Source organism: Bacillus rossius (assembly GCF_032445375.1).
Source record: "Bacillus rossius redtenbacheri isolate Brsri chromosome 4 unlocalized genomic scaffold, Brsri_v3 Brsri_v3_scf4_2, whole genome shotgun sequence".
Taxonomy (NCBI): domain Eukaryota; kingdom Metazoa; phylum Arthropoda; class Insecta; order Phasmatodea; family Bacillidae; genus Bacillus; species Bacillus rossius.
The window spans coordinates 53,576,508-53,601,717 of NW_026962011.1; the positions used below are offsets into that span (position 1 = coordinate 53,576,508).

At 39.7% G+C, this 25,210-nt stretch overlaps 1 protein-coding gene across 2 annotated transcripts in view; it reads left to right on the plus strand.

Annotated features, from left to right (window-relative positions):
• The window catches only part of LOC134542368 (insulin-like receptor), a 291,737-nt gene that overhangs the window by 160,225 nt on the left and 106,302 nt on the right, over positions 1-25,210 (plus strand). For both annotated transcript variants that reach the window (XM_063386544.1, XM_063386545.1), the window contains one exon: positions 16,357-16,643. In XM_063386544.1, the coding sequence (XP_063242614.1) occupies positions 16,357-16,643 (287 nt within the window). The remainder of the gene's footprint in view (positions 1-16,356; positions 16,644-25,210) is intronic.

A 25,210-nucleotide genomic window follows, 5' to 3' on the forward strand; every position in this document is an offset into this window, starting at 1 on the left:
TACACCGAAGCTTTGGTCGACGTTGCCTTTGCCATCTTTAAAATAGGTTGAGTAGTAAATGCTTCATGCAATAGGATTGACGAGGTTAAGGACTCTTTCTTAGGGGATTAACAGGGTCCATGGTACCATACAATAATAAACCATAAAAAATAAGTACATAATGTATTAAGATTTTTTTTTTCAACTTTGGCGGATTAGTTACAAAATGTTCTCTAACTACAGCTTCTTGCCCCTTGTTTGAATTTTTTCCCCACTTTTGAAAAGGGGGGAAGGATGTGGAACATATCCTGTAACTGTCCATTTAAGTTCGCTGTGAACGGTTCTTTGATAGTCAACTTGTGAAGGGTCTTGGTTTGGTTCGCATTTTTCGTGATGGGCGTTGCCTGGCATCGGTGGATTCTTAAAACGTCGGACCCTTTTAATTATGGTGTCATATTAACTCGAGGGTGGGAGCGGATTACGACTGTGTCATTATCATACGCGTCGGCGACCATCTTGGATTTGTGATGTCATTTTCCAGGTGCCAGTGTGGTCTGGTGTTGTCGGCCACGTCAGAATCCCGATTCTGAAGTTCGCTGGTAAGACAGCGCTCTGTCACTGCGGAACTTGAGTTAATAAAGAAAAATTGAAGTAGCTTGGCTTCTGAGTTGTAGCCGCATCCAAGGCAAATATATCACCGACGTTTTGGTCGACATTGCAGTGTCGCCGTCATCAGGTTACAGTTGTGATATATTCGCCTGGGACGAGGCTACAGCCCAGAAGCGAGCTACTTCAGAGAATGGCCGCGAAGCCTGCGATCTTTTAAAAAATTGATTTGATTTTTATTCCGATACAACTAGTATATACAACTATATATATGTATGTTGCTTATGGACTCCAAAATTTCTGGACCTATTGTGATGAATATTTTTTTTGGCAATCTTCAGATTAGCCTAGCAGGTGAACATGTGAAGTTTGGTAGCGATCGGATCAACATATTTTTTTGTCAATTTTGTGTATTTTTATCAATACAAATTAAAACAAAATTAGATTTTTCTATTTTTTTTTTTAGATTTTTGATTATTCACAATTAAAAGCGATATTAGGGTCGCTAGTTAATAATAAATTCCCGGTTTATTAATACGGGCAATGAATATTAATAAAATGCATGACTAAGAAAGTGGTAGTTGTAAGTGTAAGGCGAGGCCAGCCGGCTGGCAGCTGCGCGCTACTCGTGCCCGGAGCGACCGCGCGACAGCTGCCAGCCGCGCGGGGCTGCCTGTGGTTCTCTTCAGCCGGGCAGCCGGCAGGTCGTGACGGCATTGCGACCTGCGCGCCATCTTTGTTCCTCTTGTTGCAATCGGCTGTTGTGAAACCTTTCAGCTGCGCACACATGATTCCCAAACCTGTGACCGTACTCGACCAGCATTAACACCAAACACCTTAAATCGCGAACTCGTGTCAGATTAATGCTATCCGTTACTTACCGAGAGCCATCTACAGCGCAGTTAATGCGCCGACGGAGAACTACACGAGTCCATGAAGTTTCACTTAAAAACGCGCGCGCATGCATGTGCGTGTATACATGATTCCAGATAAAATATTTTTTGTTTTGTTTTGTTTGCAATATTTCAAAAATGGAACTATAAGAAGTAACGTTTTATTCATAACCCAGCTGTCAGAAGAATGAGCCTTTGTAGTGAGAACCATGACAGTGACTGGCAAGTAAAACAATTTTAACCAAGAATATTTGGTCACTCATAAAAATAACATTTTATTTACCCCCGAAGATGAAGCAAACGTTAAGTAGTTACCGTAGTCTTGTTGAAGTGAAGCTTTTAATAATCTACGGTTGTTTCATGTCTAAAAAAATAAACTGAGAACACTTGTTTTAGCCATTTTCACTATTCTAAAAGTACAGTTCACCAATAAAATACGGAAACAGAGCTACCCATCCGCCCTCAGCGCATTGTTAAATGACTTTCGTAAACAGAGCATTTCAAACCGCGCTGTTTGTTCTGAAGCTGTGCACGCCGTATGTGTGCCCGGAGACGGAGCCCTGTTTCTTTTGTATAGCAGTTCTTCGTCGAGGTCCTTAAGCCCACCCCACACGATGCCCATTTTCTGCTATAACTTCTGTTATATCCATGGGTATAAAAATTTTCATAAAAATTTGTATAGCAGAACCGCAGAAAGATTTCTTAACTCCATACACACGATACCTAGAATGCTAACAGAAAACCAGCCAACGCAGTTGCCGACCAAAGCAAACATATCAGGGGAGGATAAACATGTTGAAGTCAACTTATCAAAATACTGAAAAAAAAGTGAAAGTTACACCTGTTTGTGTTAAAAATTATGTAACTTGCGGAAATATTATTTGATATTTTATCTTATATTTTTCATTTGAAAATAAATAACAAAATTGGTTTAGTATTTAAAAACAAATTAAGAGCAATTTTGGAATTACAAATATATTTTTAAGTTGTAGGTTAATTTCAAAATCTAAAAATATATAAATTTAAATGATACAAGGGACATTGGGTTTACTAAATGTAGTTTATGTACGGTTTAAATTCTAATATTAATTTTATTATACAGTTAATCAAGCTAATTTCATTGTAATAGTAAAAAAATGCTACCGATTCATATATGTTATATATAATATTTATTGATTACTTATATATTTAACTACATAATTAGAGGAATTGTAACTAATATTTTTGTAACCCAGTGAGACAAATAAACACGCACATACCGCGTAATAAATTTAAATCTTAGGTGAAGAAAAACATTTTGCATGTTTTTTTTTTACCCTCACAGGTGTGTCGCTATGAAGTATCAGTTTATTCATTATTAATTTATGGACACTCGTTTCTTAATAAACGTTGGCGTTTTAATTATAAAATTAACTTTTGGTTTAAATTATTTGTGAACATGTGATTTTACTTTACTTTTTTAAAAGTAAAAATAAATCTAGGTACGTAGTACTATGAATAAAATCAATGGACTGAGACACCTAAATGTAGTTAATAATATTATATCATAAATTAATTCTAATAATTTATATTTGCAGAAAGCACAGTATGTACAATTTAATTATCTGTTATTTAAAAAAAACTAAAAAAAAAATTGGACTGATGAGGATTCGAACCACATTCAAAATCACCTTTCTACCGCTGCCATCGTGCCCTTCGCCACTACGCTACCGCAACTTCTACGAATGTAGTAGGAGATAATGGGTAATATAGAATGCAACGTATTTTCATAACGTATTTTAAAATTTCCGATTACTTCTTTCTGTGGCAATTTCAGCTTAACAAATATATTCCATAGTAGTTTTACTATTATAAAGTTTCATTTGGCATACCATTACATTTGTTACGTCCCTTAATGTTGACAATACAGACTATATACGGGGTTATATTGCAACACGTGGGTCCGCCATCTTGACGGCTCCAGCTCGTGGGTATAGCAGAAAAATAGAACACATTCTATTACGGTTTTGGCTAAGACTTCGGTTATGAAAACTTTTATACCCAGAGCCAGACCCCTTGGAAGGGTGCTGAAATGTTACCCACACGGGAGCAGGCGCGCTAGCATAAAAATTACATGAAAACTGCTAAGGAAATGTGTGTCGTGTGGGGCAGGCTTTAGAGACGGTCTCCCACGACCCGAGTCATGGAAACTGGGTAAGGAACCCATCCCAACATTTTCCTGGAGGAAACCACTGAGAACAGTGAAACAGGATGGATGGTCCGGATTCGAACTCAGGTCCTCCTTCAGCTACATCGCTTTGCTCACGATGTCTTCGTGGAAGTACTGACTCCACAAATGCAGGAGAAACGATATCTCGTGTTCGTCACAATTTGTAAGAGCGACTGTCTTTGTGTGGCCACATGAAAGGGATGCATGTGGAACATATCTTGTAACTGTAGCATCATATGACACAATGTTTAAAATAAACATTGCTCACCTCTTTCACCATTTTTTAATGGAGACTTATGACTCATGACCTTTACGGTAGTAACGTTTCCTTTTTTTGACGTGACAACGTCTAATAAATCTATGAACACCGGCTGCACGCACCAAAAAGTGTCCCGTATCGCACATTGTCCCGTTACGCTGTATCCAGTTACGCTCATTGTACGCTTGCGCCGCATCTATCTCTCTTCCACTCGATTGGAACAACCATCGATTTGACTTTTTCGAGGTAAATTAAACTTGAAACACTCCCATTCGTTTCCTAATTTTCCTATCATCGTCCTATCCTTAACAGAATAACACAGATAGGAAGAAGTTAAATAGCAAACAAGTATTAAAGTTATAGTTAAAATAATCTCTTCGTTAAAGTAATAAACATATTTAAATTAATGAGTGCAAATAAAAGAAAATTTATCTTTTAAATTGTAGATTTCATTTCACTCCTTCTTTGTATATTAATACAAAATAGTGATAATTTAATAAAAATCAATGTTTTGTTATGACGTAAACCGTTGTAAACCGACTTTACAGACTACCAATTTTTTTCTATTTCTTTTTAAAGTTAACAGATTTTTATACTTGTCGTGTCGCTCTGTGTTTAGTATTTCCTTTGGTACATGTTTTTTTTTGCGTAGTTTTCTTTCCTGGTTTCGTTAAAAGTGTTGAGGAAAAAAGCAGTTTTGACTGTACTCGGGAAACTTGGCTGCCCGATTCTCGCAAGCGAACTGCGGGCGCCTGGGAACCCCTCGGCCGGGTGTTGGTCTCCGAAGGCCGCGGCGGCACGTCTCGCTCTGGCGCGGGATCTTTGCCCCGGCCCTGGGGGGGGGGGGGGGGGCGCCGGCGCCATTGCTCAACGCCCCGAGGCGTGCGTGACGTCCGCGCGTCATCGCCTCCGCAGCCTCCCGGCTCCACTGTCTAGCCAGGGGTGCCCAACTGGCGAACAACTCCTTCCTGCCTGGCCAATTTATATCTTTTATTATTATGCAGGAATGATGTACTTGTTACGTGAAGTCGTCCCGCTGTCCAGGCCTGGACGGCCTGAAGCTGGCATAGCGGCTCGGCGGCTTCTTCACTTATATATATTTTTTTATTTTTACAAAATTACTATCTTTTATTTACTGCAAAATGCTTAGCTGCGCGAAGGACACATCTTCAGTCGGCTTAGGAAATTAACCATCATGAAACTATCCCTCCAATTTACGTACAAAAACATTTTTTTAAATCCGAAGTGCAATAACACTAGAATAGTCGACTGCACAGCGTCGTTTGAAGAGCTCCTCTAGCTAGGCGCTTCCAACTTCAGAGAAACACAACGAACGTCTTCTTTTGGGGCCCGTTGCGTCGGTCCTCTGTTTCACACAAACAGAGCGAGGTGGCGCAGTGATAAGAAGATTTTAGACTCTCATTCCGGATGACCCGGGTTCGCGCCCCGCCCGATTACCAGTGAATCCGTATAAAAGTAATCTACATTCGAATAAACGACTGATTTCAGTAATTGAAGTTGTGCAGTTTTTTTTTTCACCCCACAAGTTTACGATGAAATGTCATATCTCACCGTTTTGAAATTTATGGGATTACGTGTTAATTCACAGAAACATTTCACTTTCCACTGATGGAAGAGTAAAACACAGTGAAAATATTTTGTGTGCTAAACTGAGTGAACGTGGGTGAGATTGGTCGTTGCAATAGTGTAGCCCGTGAACGAATGCACTTTTTTATGGATTAATGTTAGGCGTGCTGTCATTGCAAACCGATTATTGCATTAATAAAATAAAGTACTTAGTTTTTTTTAGTATCACGTTTCCAACGATTTATGTACCAGTATTTTTTTTTTCAAAACTAAGGGGAAAATATTCAACTGTCAAAATAAAAACCATAATTAAGTTACATATCAAATGGGCGCAATCGATCGTGGGATATACTGTAAGTGGATGAAAATAATATGAGGGTCCATTCAGTTACTTTCGCCATTCAACAACACTAGCCTTAACTTTCATCTAATTTTAACAACGCTATCCATAAGTTGATATTCTCTAAGCACTGTTGTTACCCAATTAAAATTTAATGTTAAAGTCTTAGCAACACAGAATTATGGGCTTCTTGGCGTCTAAATTTCGTATGAAAAACTACAGTTGGTTAAAAAAAAAAATGCTATCTCAGAAGTAACGTTTGGTTTTTGCATTTTTATTGTTCTTTCTTAATAGAAGGCAGAATTGTTTTTAAACACTGCAAGTGGAATAATAATGAAAAGAATTGAAACGCATAAGTTATAACCTAGGTTATAAAAAAACTTAATATCTCTTTTGCGAAGATTACAAAGGTTTCTTTCAGTTAACAAGTTAAAATTTTAAAATTTTTCGCTGGTAATTCTCTTTTGCAAAGAGAGAAATGCGAACTATATTTATGGAAAAAATATTAATTAGTACTATAATTAATCGTTTTATTAATATATTGCTTAAAACATGAGCACTTTAATGCAATAAATAAAACAGTGAAATAGCTCATATAATAAATATTATAACCCAGCAGCTTTCAAAATAATTATGTGTTAGAATGCAATCACGATAAACGATCTTACATTCAGTTTATCGATCTAATTTCAAAATTCAGACAATTCGAACAATATAATTTTCTCTTGAAGTATGTTTTAGTAACTTCTGCTCATTTTGTATTTGGGCTTCTAATTTAACCTCATAGAAGAACCCTCAATAATGGTCAATAAAGATGAATACGTAAATACAGGCAGAGCAAGCCAATATCAGCTGATGTGATATGTTACATGACTCGTCCTTGTCACCCCACTGTAATTGTCGTGGCCTGGATAACTTTATTACGGAATTATTTGTGTTGTCTTAGGCATGTAACGTTCATCATCAGCTGATATTGTCTTGTTCTCAGTGTGTTCGTGTTTTCACTCTGCTGTACGTTCTCGAGTCTGTATTTTTTCAATCATATGGCTGGGATGACCGGGAGAGATACCTATTTCGGCCGTATATTGTGCAGAACTTTCCTTTGTGACCAACAATTTTGGCCAACTAATGCTTTCTAATGATGTGAATAGTGGTGGTGGTACGCCACAGTTATAGAAGTTTTGTATTAATACGAGAAAAAAAAGTTTTTGTAATACATATTGTCCAGAAGACGCAAATTTGCATAATTTTTTGTAACTGTTAAAACATTTGTACTTTTACAATTGTTTTACCTAGTATTTGTTATTTATACTAAGATGCCATTAAAGTATGCAAATTGGCCTACTGGATTATTAAATTATTGTAATCGGCCCTCACTGTTTAAAGGTTGGTCATCCCTGGTGGACTACCTGCCGTGCTTTTAACTTATCAAAATTAACACAGAAATTCGCCCGCTTATCACCGCTTCGCTGCAAGCCGTGCGATCCACGTCGCCCACGGCCGATCGCCCAGATTACCTCGCACTGCGCCGCGCGCTCGTAGCAGCGGCAAACCCCTGTAGTTTACAACATTTACAATTTTAAAAGCGGGATTTTAGTGCGCGTGGAAATACAATCTATGACTGTTTTGTATCATACACGAAATATTTTTCTTTCGTTTTTGAGGGTGAGGTTTATTATATTGTGTGACGATTTTCAAGTATTTGAAAATACTTCCGTTTGCAAAGTTATGTGATATTAAAAAAGTTGCAAAACAGCGGGGATGGGGGATCAAATAATTTATATTCACAAACACTTTTTTTATAATTTTGTGGAATATAACTTGATTATTAGTTCATATAATTAATAATTTTTTTTTCTCCGTAAATTTCAAGTTTGGTTGCCCTTTTGAAACATATTAAATTTCCCAAAAGATAACAAGCACAACTTTTTGGTTTTTACAATATAAATAAATAAATGAATGTCGTTGTTCATATGCAGCTTCACTGACAGCATTGAAACAGGGGAAAAACTTGCAACGGAAAAGAATCGGCGGGAATTCTAAACTTAATGGGTTGAATAATTCAGTTTCGCTAAAGTAGTTAGAATAAATCAGTTGGTAGGAAACTGCTCATGTTGACAGAGCTAAGTGTTTAAGTTAAAACGTTACTAATCAGTATTACATTTTTGAAGTTATACATCTTTAGACGCATTGAGGGCGTAATTTTACTAAGAAACGAAAATGCAATGAAGTTCACTATAACCATGTACGGAAGTTTAACACGATGAAGTCTAATGCGAATGCACTGGAACATTGAGGGACTGTTTGATCAGATTCTAGATTCTCCTTGATTCACTGATCATCGTCGCTGTGTGGATGCACGGTAGCCATCTTGTCAAAAGTGTAAATATTGTGGATCCGGTGATACATAAAGGTGTATCGTAATTAATATATACCAACGCGTTTGTGATTATCTTCAACGACCATAACTTGTTTGGTTATTTAGCTATTTATTTTGATAATATTTATCTTGACTCATTGTTATAATTCAAGGAAATTGAAGGGGGAAAAACCACGGTAACCGAATGGGTATCACAATTGAGCTACTTTGTGGCTTACCATTTTGTCTTGTCTGCTACCATGTCTTACCACAGAAACATTACTGCACTGTTCAGCCATCTGTGATCATAAGGTTAATCAGAGTGCATGTACATACAGTATGGGATTCCCATTGCGTTCTGCATATTGATGAAAAATCAAAAAGAAAATGGGGTACCTTTGTCTCCGCCATACCCTTTAATTGCAAAGTACACTTTTTTTTTTTTAATGGAATATGAATATTTATGTAAATTAAACAGATATTTCTTAATTTGTACATTCACATGAAAACAACACATCGCTTCAAAATAGTGTTCGCAGTAACACAGGGTTCGGACTCTCACCGGGGCATGTATGCTGTGTGCGGTCCCAGTACCTCCGACAGTACACGTTGTTTGTAAACCATTCCCTGAATAGCTTTCCAGTATTACATTCGCACATTAAAAGCATTAAAAAAAGTCTAAGTAGTGAATATTCTATTTTTTTTTCCATGGTTTAAAAAGTACACACACACACACCCACCCACACACACACACACACACACACACACACACACATATATATTACATATAGATATATGCAAAAAAAACCTAACAGTATATGTGTTGTACAGAGGTATGTTTTATAAATATATTTTTTTGTAGTTTTACAAATTATTTGTGGACAACTGGTTTCCCAGAAAGGAATATTTTATAAAGAAGCAAAGCAACAAGTGTGTGTGTCGTTGCGCTGGCGGTCGCTGGAGCCGGAAGGCCTCGGGCTCCGGGACTTCGGCCCGCGGGTCGCAGCCCCCCCCCCCCCCCCTGATGCCCGCGGCATTGGGCAAGAGCCGGGGCGACACACTAGCCGCTGGGCGAGGGGCAGGCGGGGGGAGGACTAGCTTGTTTATCTTATCGGCCCAGGTCCCGGCTGCATGGAGTGTTTACAGCCGGGGCCCGGGCTCCGGTTCAAGGCGAACCCGGCCGATGACGTCACCGGACTTGGATCTTATTTTATTTACCTCTTCCCCCTCCACACCCACCCACGTCTTCCCTCCCGCGTTTTCCCTTCTTCGTGGTTCGCGGCGTCTCAAGTGATATTAGTTCCTACCGGTCGACTCAGGAGGCTCAGGATAGCAAGATTACCAGAGGAATTCACATTTGTACCTTTTCATTTATACGGACATGATCAAAATTCAGTACCAGGTCGGTTCGCAATTGCCCGTGTTTTAAGAGAGAGAAACAAAAAAATTATCTTAATGTTTCAATGAAAATATTACAGCATATACTTACCTCTATTACTGAGAGGAAAAAAAAATTATAAATCATGTAAAGACTGTAGAACAAAAATTATGTTAGTATTAGTAATTAAAAATAAACTCAAAAAACATGCGAGCCGAAAGTTGCGTGTGTTTGTTAACAGCATACTATACTATGAATTCAAATCATGCTGTCGCGAATGACACATTTCTTAAAAAAAACACCATTTGCTACAGATATTTCAGATTTCCTGTCGTTTTAAAGAAAAAATGGCGGTTATCGTAATCAAAACAAAGGGAAAATACTTGCAGCTAATCGGAAAATTATTTCTATATTTCATTCACCGGCCTATTAAAAAGCTGGATATACAAACACACAGTTACTATATTTTTTTAACAGAATAGTTTGTTTTGTTTTAGTAAAATTATTTTTTCAACCACGTGATTTTAATGTTTAAATTAATGAAAATGTATATAAAAATTTTGAACTATTACGAATATTATGTAATACGAATATTATGTTAAATGTTACTAGCATAGATAATGGGATTAGAAATCATGGATTAAAGCAAAAATATGTAAAGGAAGCATAACTGTTATATGTGTAAAATCAAACTCCATGATACATTTTGTAGTAGGTTGTTAGGGTAAATACAGGATGTCTATAAAATAATGCTACCGTTCCAATATTATAATATAACAGTTTAATTTAGACTATTTACAACAAATATTATATCAAATTGAAGGTAAACTAACCTAGTTTTTCTTACAAATTTTAAATATGTGCACTTTTATTTTATACGGCACACAATCCAATCTGAAGTCCAATTATTCCCATACTTTGGTTAGCAAGTCAGGATTAATGGAACCAATAGCCTCTTCAAATCTGTGTCTCAACTCTGGAAAAATCACATGGCTTCGGCGGAACGTAGACACGACCTTTAAAAAATCCCAAAGGAAAAAAATAAATGGCGTTATGTCAGGTGAACTTGGAGGTAAGCGAATAAGAGCTCTGTCGTCTCGAATTGCCTATACCATCAGTGGATGTTTTTGCCACATGAGGGATTACAATTAAACTTTAAACGAAACGCACTTTGAACTGAAATTACAGATTTACTCTTAGCAAATTGCAGAACACAAAACTCTTTACGCTCAGGGGTTGCCATTTTGCGTAGGTAGCGCTGCAAGCGAGAAAACAACAAAGCAGTACTCGCGCATGCGTTTAACTAGAACTGTTCGAGTTACTCTTTGTGACCTTGAACCAACACTCTACAACGCCTACAGTCGATGCTATTAAAATTTATACATGGAACATTCTTTTGTGAACATACTGTACTATGCATACCGTGTATCATATTATAAGGTAGGTCTAAATTTAACTATCTAAAACGTTTCGTACAAATAGCATCTGTAGATCACAAGTTTAAACTTAACTATCATTGCAATAATTCAAAATATTTGTTTTTAAAATTATTATTTATTTTACAAAATACAGTGTTTTTATTTGGTCAGTTATGGAAAGCACTGTAAAGTTCTTTGGACGGATTCGAAAAAAAAAGTGAATTTTTTATGTATATCGATTTAACAAACCCTTTACAAACAAAAGGTGTGTGCTTCGAGCATGGTGCAAACACAAGTGTTGAGAGTTCATCGTTTGCAGATGGTGGACATAGTCACACCATAAAACGTATCTGTGGCTTTGTGGCGAAAGTTTACACAAAACATTCGTGTCTTACTCAACCTTACAAAATCGCCATAACCGGTACTTTTCACAATATAACGTATTTCCTAACTGCACATCCTCGGAAAAATTCTGAGTCGTGAATGAATATTTTGGACTTGGGTTTTAACAATGGCAGTTTTATGCAAACCATCTTAACGAATAAATGCATACTCCACAGGCTTGTATTCATGTAACAAGACTATTGGTGTAACCAAACCATAGATATCCATCCATCCATCCATCCGTCCGTCCGTCCGTCCGTCCGTCCGTCCGTCCGTCCGTCCGTCCGTCCGTCCGTCCGTCCGTCCGTCCGTCCGTCCGTCCGTCCGTCCGTCCGTCCGTCCGTCCGTCCGTCCGTCCGTCCGTCCGTCCGTCCGTCCGTCCGTCCGTCCGTCCGTCCGTCCGTCCGTCCGTCCGTCCGTCCGTCCGTCCGTCCGTCCGTCCGTCCGTCCGTCCGTCCGTCCGTCCGTCCGTCCGTCCGTCCGTCCGTCCGTCCGTCCGTCCGTCCGTCCGTCCGTCCGTCCGTCCGTCCGTCCGTCCGTCCGTCCGTCCGTCCGTCCGTCCGTCCGTCCGTCCGTCCGTCCGTCCGTCCGTCCGTCCGTCCGTCCGTCCGTCCGTCCGTCCGTCCGTCCGTCCGTCCGTCCGTCCGTCCGTCCGTCCGTCCGTCCGTCCGTCCGTCCGTCCGTCCGTCCGTCCGTCCGTCCGTCCGTCCGTCCGTCCGTCCGTCCGTCCGTCCGTCCGTCCGTCCGTCCGTCCGTCCGTCCGTCCGTCCGTCCGTCCGTCCGTCCGTCCGTCCGTCCGTCCGTCCGTCCGTCCGTCCGTCCGTCCGTCCGTCCGTCCGTCCGTCCGTCCGTCCGTCCGTCCGTCCGTCCGTCCGTCCGTCCGTCCGTCCGTCCGTCCGTCCGTCCGTCCGTCCGTCCGTCCGTCCGTCCAAATTTTTTCGTGCCATCCGATTGGCTGCAGGTCACGTGATGGCCTGACGGATGACGGACGGAGGCGACGGGCTATTGTAATTCCAACTGGAGTCTGGCGGTCGACTTAGTCGTTTGAGCGTCTGGTTGGCGAGTCAAGGAAGGTCCCCGGTCGGAAGTGATTCACTTGCGAGAAAATGAACCTCCCCAGGTTCAGATTTAGGTATTTGCCGCTGTCCCTTCAACTCTATACCGCGGAAGGCAGTGGCGAACCACTGCAGAATCTTCTCGTCTTGTACGCCCCAGTCACGCCATAGTAATTCACCCCGTGGCGCCATGTAGGTGATATCTGAGTTGTTCTGCACCCCGCGTGTACCGGAGCGCACGTCACAACTCTGTGCGTGGTCGCTCGACGCGGAACTCCGCACTAGGAGGCCGACGGCGGTGTTGGAAAAAAAAGTGACAATTATTTTCAAGTACTTTATTCCTTGCCAGAGGGGGGGGGGGGGGGACTATGGCGATGACGGTTACAGTTCATACTGTCAGCTACCTCTCCCCTCCCCCCGGAAGACTGTGACACACGTGGTTGCAGTTCTTGCTGGTGGTGCTTCCCGACTGGAACGTGGTGGGGGGTGGGAGGGGGGAACTGCAACTCGGGTCGTCAACCTCCCCCCTCCCCCTTCTCCCCCTCCGACTGGCACCGTGGCAAGCTCGCTGCCGTTACACTCTAGCTCAGGGATCTCCGAGTGCCACACTGACTCCTCCACGGAGTCCCAAGGGCCTAGCCCTAGCTAGGTCATCACACTGTAGAACAAGACTGGTGCTCGAGGGCCGTAGTTTGGAGACCCCTGCTCTTCCCCCTCCCTCGCCATGCTCCACTCCACGATCTGGTTACGTACAGTTGGTCCACCTGTCATTTAAAATTTAGACGCAATTGTTTAAATACGTACCCACGATCCCTCTACCAGATGGCAGAATCAATATTGACGTGGACTTGAAACTATTACAATGTTTCAAATATTAATATATTAACTTTATGCCAGATCTTCAAAATAATGTTACAAATCGAAAATATTTTAGTGGCCAACCATTTAGTATGTTTGTGTTTGCGCTTTCATACGACAGTGTATTTTTTTAAATTTTTTTTGGGGGGGGTGGAGGGGGGGGGGGCGGGGCGGGGCGTCCGCGTTTCTAAAATATAGCTAATATTAATTTTTTACCATAGATTAGGTATATTTCCTACATTTGTTCAGGGAAAAGTTAAATGAGTGGAAAATCGATGGTTTTTGGCAAACTTAATTTTTAATTTATGAATGATAAGCTAAAAATAAATTTTTAAAATGAAGGCTACATACAAACGGTCAAATAAAAACTGCATAACCCAGTATTTAATGCTTTCAATCATGCAAGGACTGACATAAAATTTTGCTATTAAGTTCCTTAAAACATTAAATTTGCTTGTTCATAAAAAACGCATTCTATAAGCATTTAACTGTGATTATATTATTAATAATATTTTGTAAAAACACAAAATAATAGCACACACAATGATGTAAGATACTACCCCCTTAATTGCCTGCTTGTTGAAATCGTGGTGTTTGTGAAGGGTGATCATATCGATATTGTTTCGAAGTTTTATTGCGTCATTAGGTTGTGGTTGAGAATTTGTGAGAATTTACTAGTTGTATTTTTAAAAACAACTGAAGCAATGTAATGGGATAAGGTGATTCAACCGTTAGAATAGTGTAGCAGCATCTCTACTGAGCAAGAAGGCGTGTATAATCGACATTCGCTGAGCGTGGCCCAATATGTTATTTACCGGAGAGTGATGCAATAATTGTGATGTCTAAAATACCACTGAAATGAAACATTTTTCGAGTTCTCTAGTTTTAAAGATGCTATATATGTTTTGTTTATAACGCGAACCACGCCAACACAAAACGCGAAATGGTTGCCGCGCGGTTTTACAAACGGTGCCGCTATTCCCGCCCGCTTGCTGTACGTGGCGTAGCCCCTGATGCGTATGCAACGCGCGCACTTGTCGCGACGAGCTGGTTGCGTCACGCTCATTTGCAGGGCGGTCACGTGATGGCGTGGGCGGAACTACTACGTATCATTTTGAACTCCATTGACTGGCGTCGCCGCGTGAATCCTGCCTGGCTCTTCTCGCGCGGCCTCTACTCGTCCACAACCATTACATTTCGAACTCTCTCCATTTCGTATTGTTTTCTGATATCACAAGGACACACGACCATACTGTCATTTTAACTTAACAAATTTAGATAATTCGGATTATTTTATGCGGACTAAGGTATGATATACACTTTAATCATCGCTATTCTTAAGTATATCTGGATTATTTTTGTGCTTAATAATTTTGTTGTAAGTAAATTTCATCTTGTTACAAGCAATGCTTGTAAAATGGTATTTTTTCCTATGTATTTGTTTTTTGACGTGACAACGTCTAATAAATCGATGAACGCCGGCTGCACGCACGAAAAAAGTGTCCCGTTACGCACATTGTCCCGTTACGCTGTGTCCCGTTACGCTCATTGTACGCTTGCGCCGCATCTATCTCTCTTCTATTCGATTGAAACAACCATCGATTTGACTTTTTCGAGGCACATTAAACTTGAAACACTCCCATTCGTTTCCTACTTTTCCTATCATCGTTCTATCCTTAACACAAATTGGAAGAAGTTAAATAGCAAACACGTATAAAAGTTATAGTTAAAATAATCGCTTCGTTAAAGTAATAAACATATTTGAATTAATGAGTGCAAATAAAAGTAAATTTATCAATTAAATTGTAGATTTCATTTCACTCCTTCTTTGTATCCATACAAAATAGTGATAATTCAATAAAAATGATTCAGTTTTATTCATAAAAGTATGCAATCATTTCATCAATGTTTTGTTATGAAGTCACGTTAAACTATCGTCCGTAAACCGACTTTACAGACAACCAATTTTTTATTTTTTTTTCAAAATAAACTTGAGGGTGATACAGTTGATACAATTGTATAGGTAACTTCCATTACATACATTCAGAAAAAAAAGCGAACTCACATGTAATAATTTACTTCAGAGACTATGGGAATGTTGATGGAATAAATGAACACAACATCGGCGCATGGCAAGTTTGAAGTATCGGGGATCTACCCCGCCGGGAATAAAAACCGGATGTTCTTGTTGAGAGGCGAGTGATCTGACCACTCAACTACCGCTTGAGTGAAGTGATAGCCAAGAAACTATTATTTAGCCGGCAACTACTCTTTTGACAACTAAAGCTGCGTTTAGCGCGCACACCTAGCTTTCAGCTGAAAACATAAATGTTCATAACAAGTAGAAAATAAAGCATGAGTTTCATGATTTCACTTTTACACAAAAAATACATACTCGTGAAATTTAAAAAAAAAATTACTGAAAGTAGTAAAAAAACCACAGCATAAACAGTGGCGTAAACGCCCGTTAACATAAACAACTTCCTGCCTATAGCTAGTCTCATCCTTTTTTTATGTATGCATTATAATGGACATTTACTTTATCTTTCCAGTGCAACATTACCGTCACTAGCGCTTACCTTGTTTCTGTGCGCTCTGTTGCCAGATATACTTAACTGAGCACAAATGTCTTAGACCCATATCTATAATGTAATATAACAATTTTAAAAATATATATAAAATCCATTGTATTTTGTAAAGGAAAAATTAAACAGCATATGATAATATTAAATGTTTACTTCTAAGGAGACATAACTGAAGAAAAAGCCTTATTTGTTTCAGCCGTTTAATATAGCACATACTTTATTGAAAAGCCTTGTTATTAATAGGGACCGACTACTACAGATTGTTTCTACCATGAAATAATAATTTGTGTTTAGCATTGAATTATTATTCATTTCTTTCAGAATGAATACAGCTGTAATAATGCTGTCAATATACGCTATTGTAAGGTGTTCAAACTAACAGATGGTAAAATAAAAGAATGAAGACTTGTACTGCAGGCGGATACAGGTGGCCCCTGTGTTCGCAGTGTGCCAGAGCGTGGACGTGCGCAACGACGCCAAGTCGTTCGAGCGGCTGCGCGGCTGCCGCGTGGTGGAGGGCTTCGTGCACATCCTGCTGATGGACCGCACCGACGAGGCGAGCCTCGAGAACGTGACCTTCCCGGAGCTGCGCGAGATCACAGACTACCTGCTGCTGTACCGCGTGACCGGCCTGCGCTCCGTGGGCCGCCTGTTCCCCAACCTGGCCGTGGTGCGCGGCCGCACGCTCTTCTTCAACTACGCGCTCGTCGTCTTCGAGATGATGCATCTGCAGGTGCGTGCGCCTCGACCACCACCACCACCATCATCGCAACAACCTCCATTACCACCACCACCACCACCACCACCACCACCTTAGTATTAGTCCGTCTCGAGCCAGTGGTACCAGTTCCCAGATGCCACTTGTAGAGCATCTACGAACACTGACCACCACCCAAGGCTGTAACAAGTTTTACTTGCTACTAATAAACGAAACTAAAATTGTATTAAAATAATGTAACTTTACGTTTACTGCCACTCGTCCTGCGAACATTTGGTGTAAATATTCTTTTATGGTATACTCTGCATGCGTTGCGTTCATGGAGAACTCCCCTCCCTTGATATTATATGGTTTAGGGAGAGCGTGGGTCGAGGGCCCCTCACAAACCAAACTTTTTTTTACCTTTTAGGTGTTTTTATATGTCCACTACGAAACTAAGCAGGACCAACTATTTTGTTCGTGCTGAGTCTTATCAACGCGGCTGCTGTACCAGATTGTGACGTTAGCTTCTCTCGTGTTGTCCTGTGTCTAGCTGCTACTCCAGTGACTGCTGGAATCGCTGTGATAATATAAAATGTATTCGCAGCATTTTAATAATAAAAACGTGGCACTAGTTGCTCAAGATCAGTGCGTGTTATGATGAAACATCTCGAGAGCTGATGAAAGTAGAGAAGAGGTTGTGCAGCGAACATTGAAGGTGCAAGTATTTTTCTCAGAAAAAAAAACCCGAAGCTCATTATTTAATTGTTTTTTTTTATTAAATTGAAACTTTTTGGAATTTTTTTGAATAATAATAACAGATTTTCAAAATTGTAAACGTGACGCCAAAATTTTAAAAATAATATAACTTTTTTTTATTAAAATGTTATTACTTTATTTTTTATGGATTTTAAAATTTTTCCCTTTTTTCTGATAATAATTTCGGATTTTCAATATGGTGGTCTTTAGCAGACGAAAAAGATGGCGGAAATGACCTTGGTGGCTTAGGGCGCTAGAGGATGGGTAATTTAGGTAGCTACGAGGAATTTTCCTTTTTTCAAAGGCAAGTTTTCTAAGGCATTTCTAATTTCTAATTTTTTAATTTTTTACATTTTTACCCTTGTAAATGGGATGCTTGAATTTTAATTTTTTTGCGGATATCCCCCTAAAAATGGTAAATTTTGGTGAATTTTTTGCAAAGTCCAAGGTCAAGGCATCCAATATGGCCACCGTGACGTCACGATCCAAGATGGCGGACACCAACACAGATACCACACTCCGACTCCAGACGTAGGAAATACATTTACATACTACTATTGACATATTTTTTTATTTGAAAATAAACGTACAATGATTAATTTGATCAGTGTTACCCCATCCCTTAAAACACATCGCCGTGCCCGAGCCCCCCTCCCTGATCCCCCTGATCCTTCTCTGGACGGGCCTGGAACATCCGCAGCCTCCAAGTCTCCGCGGTCACATCTCGTCGGCGGTGGGGGGCTGGACTGATGGCCGCGCGTGTGAGCGTGTGAGCGTGTGAGCGTGTTGCGCGCGGCGGGCCGCTATTACTGGACCTGGGGGAGGGGAAGTGAGCGGCAGGCTCGTGCCCTCCTGCCCGGGAGGAGTGAAACTATTGCATATTAGGTATAAATATAGATAATTCATTAGTATTTTTTAAAATTTAAAATTAATTAATAATTGACAATAGTAAGAATGCGGGTATTATCTCAAATGAAAAATAAAGAAAACCTTTTTCCGCGCCCTGAACGCTCACATCCGTTTACTGGCACTTTTTGACGTCTCTTTTTTGCGGTTTAACCCTACATTGCCTTTGATAATATTTCTAATCTGCTTCTGCCATTATATTTTTTCCACCTGAATAAAATGAAAGAACAAACAACACACCAGTCGAACATTAAATACACTTATAAAGTGTGTCTCACAAGTCGATAAGTCCTTTTGACATTTCAAATCTGTGTTCACATACCAAAAATAAATTACACTTATAAAGCTGAACTCTTTAGTCTATAAGTCTTTTTACACGCTTTATATTAGCTTCACCTGTATGTTTGTTTGTATGTTTGTGTTTGTTTGTATGTATGTATGTATGTTTGTAACCGACTCCTTGGGGTGCGATTTTGACCCACTTTAAACGACCAGATTTCATTCAAACTTTGTAGATTTATCGAGGACCGATGACAATACACTAATTTGATAAGATAATTCCATTAATATATTTGCAAAATAAGATTTTTGTCAATTTATTGGTAAAATTTTATATATATATATATATATATATATATATATATATATATATAAACCATTACGCTCATGTGTGAACTCTTTTCTTTCAGTTTGTCTTTGGCGCGATATAAACAAAGCCTACTAAATATTGTGACATTTAATTAAATCCCTCCCTCTCTTTTCTATGAATTAAATGAACAGTGAGAGTGGGTTATGATTATTGTGAACAATATACTTTCTTGAAGAGAATATTATCTATATTTGTAAAAACACCATATGCATTACCTAAATAGCTACATCTGATAAGCAGATTTTTGAAATTCCACTCGAACACCAACCTGCAAATCTACACCAAGGTCAGTAAATCATTAAATAAAAGACATCAAACACGGAAAATATGGATAAGTTTGACAGATGATATTTCAAAAAACATATTTGGATAGAGAGCAAAACTTACAGTTTAAGGATTTTTACCTGGAAGAAATTGAGGAAAAAAAAACACGTTTATAAATAAACCAAAATAAAAAGTAGAAAATAAATAATAACTTAAAAAACTAAAAAACACGCTTTATATAGAAAACCAAATTAAAAAATAGAAAATAAATTTTAATAAATTTGAATTAAGAATAGTGTAAATTTTTTTATAAAATAAATTAATAATAATGTAAATAAGAAAATAATGTATTTAATTTTAAAAAAAGCGTGGGGTGCATGGTTTTTAAATTAAAAAAAAAAAACAGGAGGTAAGACATTGGGCATGAATTTCAAACATACAAATAAAATGTAACTGTTCTCTATGTTCACCAAGCATAGCCTTTTAACTTACCGGGAACTGCAAAACCCACAATTGGCGCCATATGTATTGGGCAGGGGCGTAAACAAGGGGAGGGGTAGGTAGATATATCTCCCTCCCGCCTCCGAAATCCTAAAAAAATCTGCCATTCCCACCAACAAAAAGAAATAATTTAAAAGCAAACAGGGGTACAAAGTAGTTCTATCCCTTTCGTGTGTGTGTTTTTTTTAGCAATTGGATAGCGAAATAAATAGTGGCTGTATAAATGTTAATTGGCTAGTAGTTTTTTAATGGCTTGAAAGTAGCTTGCTAGGTATAACCGTAAAAATGCCACCGTGTAGCTAGTGGTGCTAAACTAACACGTTAACAACGTTTCTGCAAGGAATTAGCGTTAAACTTCATTATAACTTTTTTTTTTCAGGTGGACTGTAGAAGGAAAACTAATTTTTTTTATTCACTGCGGGAAACACTTGTCTGTTCCGTTCTTTGAATAGTTATTGTAGTGGAGAAGATTGATTTAGAATGTTTTATTTTTTGGACATACGACATAACGGCCAATAACGGACAAAATAACACAATAACGGACAGTCTGTTGGTGCCCGAGGACGGTAACTCAGTTCCCGAAACGTCGCAACTGTTTTGTGTTAGGAAGCCTCCTGTGTTCCTCTGTGCTGTGGCTATGTTGTCCACATTATCGCTGTGTGGTCTGTCTTGTTTGTCTTTATGTACAGTTCTCATTGCAACTATTTCGTTGTCTGTGCTGTAATTTTTTTTTACTAATTTCCTTCACGGAAATTTCTGTGATGGCTGTTTCGACATCGGAAGATTTTGGCTTGTTTTCTGTGTGCTTATCCAAATTTTTTGTCCTTTAACGAGGTTTCTTTGACTTACAGTGTAACATCCAAAATCACTTGGTTTGTAACTGAATACGCTGTAGCGTGTTTCCTGCCCGCGCCACGCGCCGGGGACGCTTCGAGCGACAGCCGGAAGAGGCCAGTCTAGTCCCTCCTCATTCTCTTGTTTTTAACTGCAGCGCATGCCTCCCCCCTCTTGACCCTCGCGCGCCGGCGGCCACAGCGCGTTGTAGGCGTTAGCTGCAGCGGGGAAAACCCAATCAACTCCGGTTGTTTGTCAGCTGCTGGCTTTGTGAACCTTTCCCCGGCCGTCTGGCCGTCTCTCCCCCCCCTCCCCCCGTCATAGTGCTCGGTCACCTGCTCGCCGCCTGCTAATTGGACTGCTGCCGGTCGAAATTGCCTGCTTCGTGCGCGCGCATGTCTGCGTGATGGCGTTTAGCTCTCGGCAAACCAACCACACGCCGATGCTGGGCAGCCTTCAGTGTTGTCAGCACCAGTCCAGCAGATGCTGGAGTACACGTGTAGTGTTATCCATGGAGTTAGGAACTGTGAGGAGACTGCATGCTGTGACGCAGTTGAAGCCACTTTGTTTTTTCACCTCGCCATCGCCACACTGTTCCGCCCAAAACACTGCGTAAATGGTGTTTGACCACGTCGTATGATACTTAGTAAGTTTGAATTAGTATCTCCGTTGTTAAACGGTCACTTCCGTCAAAAACATTCATTTAAAAGTTTTCCCACGGTGTAGACAATCAATCCACCTCAGCCACTGTCTTGGGCGTCTAACCAACATGGCTCAAGCGATGAGCTGAATAAAAATCGGGTTCACACGATTACCACGTAATCATGCAAACGTGGCCACCCCTGGTAGTATCAACATTGTTTTTATTTCGGTAGAGCGATACCAACTGTATACTCGGAAAAAAAAACTTTCCCCTCAAACTTTTTTCTATCGTTGCACAAATTTATTGTAAAATCAAAACCTCCAGTGCTTGATAGTTTCTATTACAACTGAAAATGTTTATCGCAACATAATAAAATACATTATTTAACTAATTACTAGTAAAAACAATATTATAGTGTCAAGCCATGCCGCTAAGGTTATGTCGATAGCAGAGAGCTGTCAGATATTGGCTTATAATTAGAGACCCGTGAATTTCGCGGATTCAATGAACTCCAGGATAGACTCCAATATCCTCTACACACTCGGGAAAATGCCAACTGTTCATTGGCTGTTGACTTGTGAGTCGTCTCGACTGGGTGGCCTGTGATTCGACATTTCTAGGAGTGAGGGTCTCTAATTGGCCCTCAGTCCTCCAGATTAACAGTGAACCAATGATAGAAGCAGCACTAATGTATAATTATTTGACTTTTAGCATAACACGTAATGAATCCGCAAAATTTATTTTACATCACACATGATACCTAGAGACCTGAAAAATTCGCGGATTCAATGAACTCCAGGATAGACTCCAATATCCTCTACACACTCGGGAAAATGCCAACTGTTCATTGGCTGCTGACTTGTGTGTCGTCTCGACTGGGTGGCCTGTGATTCGACACTTCTATGAGTGAGGGTCTCTAATTGGCCCTCAGTCCTCCAGATTAACAGTGAACCAATGGCAGAAGCAGCACTAAGGTATAATTATTAGAATTTTAGCATAACACGAAATGAACCCGCGAATTTTTCAGGTCTCTAATGATACCTTAGCTTTTTTTCTATGTAGTCACCATACAAATTTAAACATTTTTCGTAGCGTATCACCAGCTTTTGAATGCCTTCTGCATACTCAGTTGTCATGTATTTATCATGCACGGCATTATTTGAAAGAATTATACGTTAAATTTTGGGTCCCAAGTTTCATATTATATGTGTATTTGCAACATAACATGAATTAGCTGGTTACCGAGGATAGCACTTCACTGGCGAGAACTGAAGACCCGCTGACCTTCATTATTAATAATTATTTATTTCTTTACGTATTTACATAATTACGGAAAGTTTTTCAGGAAATTTATGAACACTCATTTAAACAAGCATGCTCGTGGGTGCTACTAGTAACTTTATGCTACGTGCCGTATTTAATTTTCATTACACGAATATTATCCATGTAATTAAAATAAAAACAAATATTACAATATTGCAGTAGGTGGTAAACTTTTATAATTAAAAAAAAGTAGTTGTGGTATTATGATTACGTTTATTTTCCCCGTTTCACAGTTTCAATTGCTGTCACAGTAAGGGGCTTTCTAGTTTCAGGAGGTCGTCTTGTGCCTCCCTTCCCCCCCACCCCCACCCCTTGTACTCGCCCCATGCCTACAAGCGCGTGCACCCACTCTTACTGCGAACAGTGTTCATTCCAGAGACAATGATGGGGAGTTCGTTTGTAGTGTCTATTGCTAGGGCCAGGGCAATTTTTCGCAAAACATTCTGAACGCCGCGTGCCGACAATAGACAAAGATACTGTCAATGCTAAAGTGTTTTAACCCACGGCGAAAAAAAAAGTTTTTACAAATAAACAAGTGTGCAATCAATTCACAATTTCCAATAAGCATTACTACAAGTTTTTTTTTTCACTTTTATTAATTATCAGTTCAACGGTGTATTGTTATACTAAGGACAAAAAGAAAGGTCACATTATGTGAGATGAGTTGAGAACAATAATAAACCTAAAACCTAACAGTATGCTTTGTCGCTGTAGTCAAAAATTTAAAGAATAAGTCGACCAGTCTTCAACTTGCTGGACCAAAGGAGTTGAGCGAATGATCACATCGAGCGAACTGATTCTCAAAGAGTGTATTCGCCGGCCAGTAGCCAGTAAACTCGCTTAATGTAATTGACGTGTTATATACTTATCCTAGGTAGCTGTTACTCTTTTAGAAATGCTTGCGGGCAAGACAAATTATTTGCCCATGCTAGTTTTATCGTCTTTTCCACACGATAAGAGTAACTTTCGCTCAAGTTGCTCGAGCGAACTTTAGGCCTCACTTTTCCACCTTGTGTGGGCGCGTGCAAACACCCCCCCCCCTCCCTCACTCGTGCAGTGGGACTCAGACGGAATCGTTCGGCCGCGTGACTCAGGACTGCTGAATCCTGGAGCTGCCTTCGTCCGTCCCGTCTGCGCCTGCGTGTTAGCGCCGCGCCGCCAACCAAACCACTGTTGCATTGTGACGTGACTCTTCAATTAGCGCAAGCGATAACTCTGGAAGAAATGTTGTTTTTTTCCCCTCCCTCAGTTCCTAATTTTAACCCTTGCTGTGGTTAGAACGTGCGTTTAGCTGCGTGGGAATAGCACACACGCTGGTGGGAACTTGCAAGGTCGATGACTGGCTTTGACTTGGCCCTCTCATTAGAACTGCGTGTAAACATTAATTAAGGGGGAGAGGTGGGAACCGAAATACGCTATAACAATTTTTTGTGTGTTTATATTAGAAATGTGCCTTCGTTAAGGCAGATATTGCACAATAATAATTTCATCCTATGCGTACACTGAAGTGGACAACTCATAATCTCAATGATACATGGAGTTAATGAATCTTTGAATGTTTACCTACATTTTAGTTGGCATCATACTCTATGGCCATGAAAAAAGGGTAATTTTATTATAATACATCTTACATTAATAGTATAAAGATAGTAACTTAAAATTATTACTACATAAACTATCGAAAAAAAAATATATATTGGAACATTGTGACTGAAAGCGTTAGCATAGTGTCTATAATAGAGAGTTTTACTACAGTTGTCAATACAAAAAATTGAATTGATGCTGAATGCCAATGACTTAACAGGTTGAAACATTTGCAGCAGCCAGTCGCTATTAACTTCAGGCAGTCCATTAAATAATGTACTATTCTTTAACGAATACCCCTTAGACATAACGTCTCAGGGGAGAGAAATGCTCGAGGATTTCGTGTGGATTCGCCTAGTAATTAAATGTTGATCGTGAATATGCCTCCTGTGGAAAATAGTTGAACTAAACTATAGTTTCTCGTCGTCTCTCCTATGTGTTGCAGTTTTAGTAGTGAACGTGTCACTGTTGCATCTTTCTAGACATATTTTTAATGATTTGTTTTAATGGAGGCTTTAACGTCTGGTCGACAGCTGGGTCATGAGACAGTGTGTCCACATTCTGGAAAGTCAGTTGAAATTGGTCAGGAAATTAACTTTAAAACCTGGTGAAGTTATGGAGATGACGCATAGAGTAATTTGAGGAAAAATGTCATGCTCCAGTATGCGATCACCCGGACTTTGAACAATTTTTTTTTCCACATAGAGTTTTAGTGCCTGGTTACATACACTGTAAAATGGCGTATGCAAGGCTCTGTCTGAACAAGTACATCTATAGGGATGGTGGAGACTCGATTGTCTTAATTTGTTTCAGAAAATTACAAAATAGGTAAATTATTTGAAAAAATATATATATTCGTTAAGGAATGTGTAATTTTGGTCATTGGAAGTTGTGGAAAAGTAGGGTAATTTTTCTACAGATTTGTGTAGACTCCGTGTTAGAGACAGTAACAACTGTACTGAATAGGGATATTGATGTGTATACAAAGGAACTATTCCAGAATTTACAAAGAGTTTGTCGTGAAACCACGGAAAACCTAAATCAGAATGGCCGGGATTCGAATTATATAAATTGATTAAAGCACGAAGACTGGGAATAGGTAAGGCTGTTGAGTTTTGCTTTAGTTATATTATTTAATTT